The sequence below is a fragment of the Gasterosteus aculeatus genome, chromosome 7, assembly GCF_964276395.1.
Source record: "Gasterosteus aculeatus chromosome 7, fGasAcu3.hap1.1, whole genome shotgun sequence".
In the NCBI taxonomy this organism is placed as follows: Eukaryota; Metazoa; Chordata; class Actinopteri; order Perciformes; family Gasterosteidae; genus Gasterosteus; species Gasterosteus aculeatus.
Window position 1 is genome coordinate 13,842,247 of NC_135694.1, and position 3,923 is coordinate 13,846,169.

The 3,923-nt window shown below is 36.6% G+C and overlaps 1 protein-coding gene across 1 annotated transcript in view; it reads left to right on the forward strand.

The window, feature by feature from the left end:
• Positions 1-3,923, forward strand: part of LOC120821427 (uncharacterized) — a 47,476-nt gene that overhangs the window by 10,245 nt on the left and 33,308 nt on the right. Inside the window, exon 4 of the mRNA XM_040179931.2 lies at positions 1,472-3,385. Coding sequence (XP_040035865.2) covers positions 1,493-3,385 — 1,893 coding nt within the window. The 5' untranslated portion in view covers positions 1,472-1,492. The remainder of the gene's footprint in view (positions 1-1,471; positions 3,386-3,923) is intronic.

The following is a 3,923-nucleotide window of genomic DNA, read 5'->3' on the forward strand; positions in this document are numbered from 1 at the left end:
TTTATGTAAAGCAGTGTTTTGGTGTCAGCAGAACGACTTTCCCTAGAAATCTGTACAGTACTTTCTCCATTCCACTAGACAATCTTGGATGAGTCTGACATACATGCAATGTTGACAATGTATCATCAGATGTACCCTTGTGTCACTGAGGTTGAATGTTTTGCCATGACATGTAAACGGATAACATATATGAATGTAACTTACTCAATCGATAGCTGCAGAGCATAAAGGTCAGCATGTGTTCATGCTAAGTGGTGTGGAAACACTAACAGTTTTGAGGAACCTGTCCTTGACCCTCTAGCAGAACTACGACCAGCCATTATAAACCAGTTTAAAGTTGTTAATGTTGTGTCAAAGGGTACGGCATTTAAACATGTTCCTGCACAAGTTTCCTGGCTTCATCCCCACCCGGACAGACATTTTTATGGAAAGCCAATAGAAGTTTGGGGCTTGCAGGGAACAGACACGTCATACCCAGCATCATTTCTGCCAGTTGAGTGCATTGCTAGAAGATGTGTGGTTAATACATCCTCTGTGCATTTAAGTAAGACCAAAGAAAAGGTCACTGTAGTCCAGCCACTATGCACTGTAGTTGAGCTCTAGGAGACTGTGATCTCTGCAGACCCCTCATTCTGATTCAAATGTTGTTTGCATGGAATGCTCATTTTACCTTGATTAAAACTAATTTTTTAATGAAGTTATTTTGTGTATCTTTTTTACATAACATTTGCCATTGCTAATGGCGTACACAGTAATCTAGCATATTTGAATTAAATTAATCAATTCAAGCTAAAATGTAAGAGTCTATAATTAGGCTACTGAGCCTGATCTATTTGTACCAGAGATTTTCTTACCTTTTAAAAAAATGTCACCTGGGCTAAAACTCCCTCTGCGACCCTGATTTGCATTTGTGTAGCTCACAGCATTTTCATTTACATGTCAAAGCCTCCCCTAGAATTAGGAGGAGGGGGGTCGTGGGGGGACAACTGCCAAGGGAGGCCCACATCAATTTCTGACAATTTACGGCAGTTTTTGGCGTTGCCCGCAAATTGCCGCAAACCTGAAATTCCACGACAATTTACAGTGCCGCATACTGCCGAAAATCCCACTTTTCATGCAGTGAATTTTGATGATTTTTCATTTGTAGTTACCATCTAGTGCTAGGAAGTTACATGTTTTTAATTTTGTACCCTGCTCCTTGCAAATTATTCAGATCCCTCTCAAATGATGTCAGAAAAGACCTAAGACCTTAATAATGTTAAAGATGAAGTTTGAAAAGGAGTAGTGAGTGCCATCAGTGCCTGCAGCTCTAATCTTTCTTTCTGTGTTTTTGCTTTCCCTAAAGAGGATTTTCAGTTGTCTTATTTCCATGACTTGTTACATCATCTTACCTGTTTCAAAAGTTTCTTTCTTGGTTCAACACAGTATGGGACTGGCAAGTGATATTCTGTACTTTTGTCATGACCAACAGAGCAATGACACAGCCAGCAGAATGACCCAAACCAAACATAAGTGGACAATGGAGGAAAGAAAGCAAGACAAAAAAATGCAAGCCGTCATTGAAAACAAGAGGGAAACCATTAAAAGACAAAAACAATTAACATGTCAATTATTGGGAGAGATTGAACAAGTTTTGGAAGATATACAAAGAGAAAGAGATGAAAATGACTACCTAAGAAGAAATACAGAGCAACAACAGGAGGACATTGACAGACTGAGAGGTGAAAAACATGAGCAGCACGTATTAATCAAAAGACTGAGATTACAGATAAAAAATGTTGTCAAAAAAATTGAGAGAAAAAATAAAGCTATCCAGGAAAGTATGCAATTTCTGAAAATACAGATGGAAATATACCAAGAGAGGAGAACTCTGGAAGGACAACATAACGAGCTCGTTGATGAGAGGCAAAAGTTGGAAATGATTAAGTATAATCAGACAAAATTGAAAGAATGTAGGGAACAAATGAAGGAGGTAAAGAGAGACCAGGAGATAACGGAGAAGATGATGGCTGACTATCTGCTTAGTCTAATTAAAAAAAGTAAGATGGTAATGCTTGAAGCAAAGCAGACAAAAAAACAAATGGACAAAAACATGGAAGACATGAAGCAAGAAATAAAGAAAAATAAACAGGTTATTTCACAGCATCAATATCAAATGTATCACATAAAACATAATATGAAGGTAAATATCAACAAGATGAAGAAAAGGTGGACAAAACATCAGAGCATTGAAAGGAAGAGAAAAGAAAAAGATGTCAAAACGAATCTTCGCAAAATTCAGGAAGAGATGGAGAAACTTTGGGAGGTGCTAGAAGAGGTTGAACTACAATTGGAAACAACTGTGAGAGAGGAACAGGGGCAAAAGACAGAAAGTTGCGGAATGGAAATTATTAAAGCTGATTTTCAAAAGCAAAGAGAAAGCATGAACACAACATACCGGGAAACGGAGATAGAGACTAATATGCAGAAGCAAAATACAATCCTAGAAAACCAGTTAGAACAGGTCCAATCTGAAGAATGCATCATACAAAACATCAGGACCAAAATAAAGACTGACAGTGGAAACATTGAAAGAGACAGGCACGGAGCTCAAGCAGAAATGAATGCAAGGATGTCTGTACAAGGAAGTTCAGAAATTAAAAAAGAGAACGCAGACGACAAGTCACAAAGGACAAAGAAAGAGAGAAGAGACATGGCAGTTATAAACACTGACATTAAAATTAGGGGAAATTACTCTGTAAAAAGGATGAGAATGAGCAGGAGAGCAAAGGAAGAGTTCTGTAAGATGATGGAAGACACTGAATCTGATAAACAAGACATCGAGGGAAGACAAGTTAAGACCGAGGAGCAGAGGTTAGAAAATATAGAAGACAGATTTGATGATCAGAAAGCAATAGTTGAACAGGTGGACGGAACCAGAGACATAATACAACATAAAGTTAATCAGTTAGAAGAAGACAGCATAGACCCAATCAACAAGAATGAAGTCAACACCAATATGGAGAGAGGGAATGTAAAAGAAATCACAAATATGTTGTGTAAAGTGAGAGAAGATGCAGAGCAAAGCAGGAAGGACTTCACAGAAGAAAAGAGCCAGATACAGTGGATACATTTTCAAGTTAAAAAAAAGAGAAGAGAACTTGACCAGCATCTGGAGAGGACCATGAGGGAAAGGGATGAGGTAGAAATCATGAAGGTAAACATACAACAACAAAGGAAGGAGGTGGAACAAAAGCTGGAAGACACAATAACTACCATTCGTTCGATGAGCAAGATAAAAGCCAGTATAGAAAACGCCGCTAGTGAAATGAACATCACAAAGGAAAAAATACTCAAAGTCCAAAGAAAGATGAATCAGAACAAGGAAGAGGTAAAGAAGAACATGGTAAGTAAATGTTTCTCTTTTTCCCCTATTTAATCCTGCATCAGTAATAGATGTTTACTGACATATTTTTATGTCAGAGTTTTATTTCATGCATAGATTAATCATTTTGAACATGGCCAGCTCAATATTGTTCCATCATTAATCATTAATCATCAAGTAAAACAAAATAAAACAAAGAAACAGGTGAAAACAGAGATTTGAATCTCCTCGCCACAAATAAGTATATTAAAGAAGCACTACATTACAAATAAAATGTTTGATCACTTTATGCAGTAGTTTCCTTTTTGTACCTTTACAAAGTATATTATAAAAACAGACACAAATGTAATTAGCATTTGTAAAACAAACCTTTACTTAGAAAGATGACAGAAAGGCAAAGCTTATTCAACCCTCTTTTGTAAATACAAAATTGAAAAGTGATAATCTTTGTGTCTTTGCCTAATTAATATAAAAAAGGATCATATTAATAAATAAAACAAAAATCACAATAAACTGAGAAATCAATTCTACATTGTTGTTCTTCTTTCTTTATTTGAAG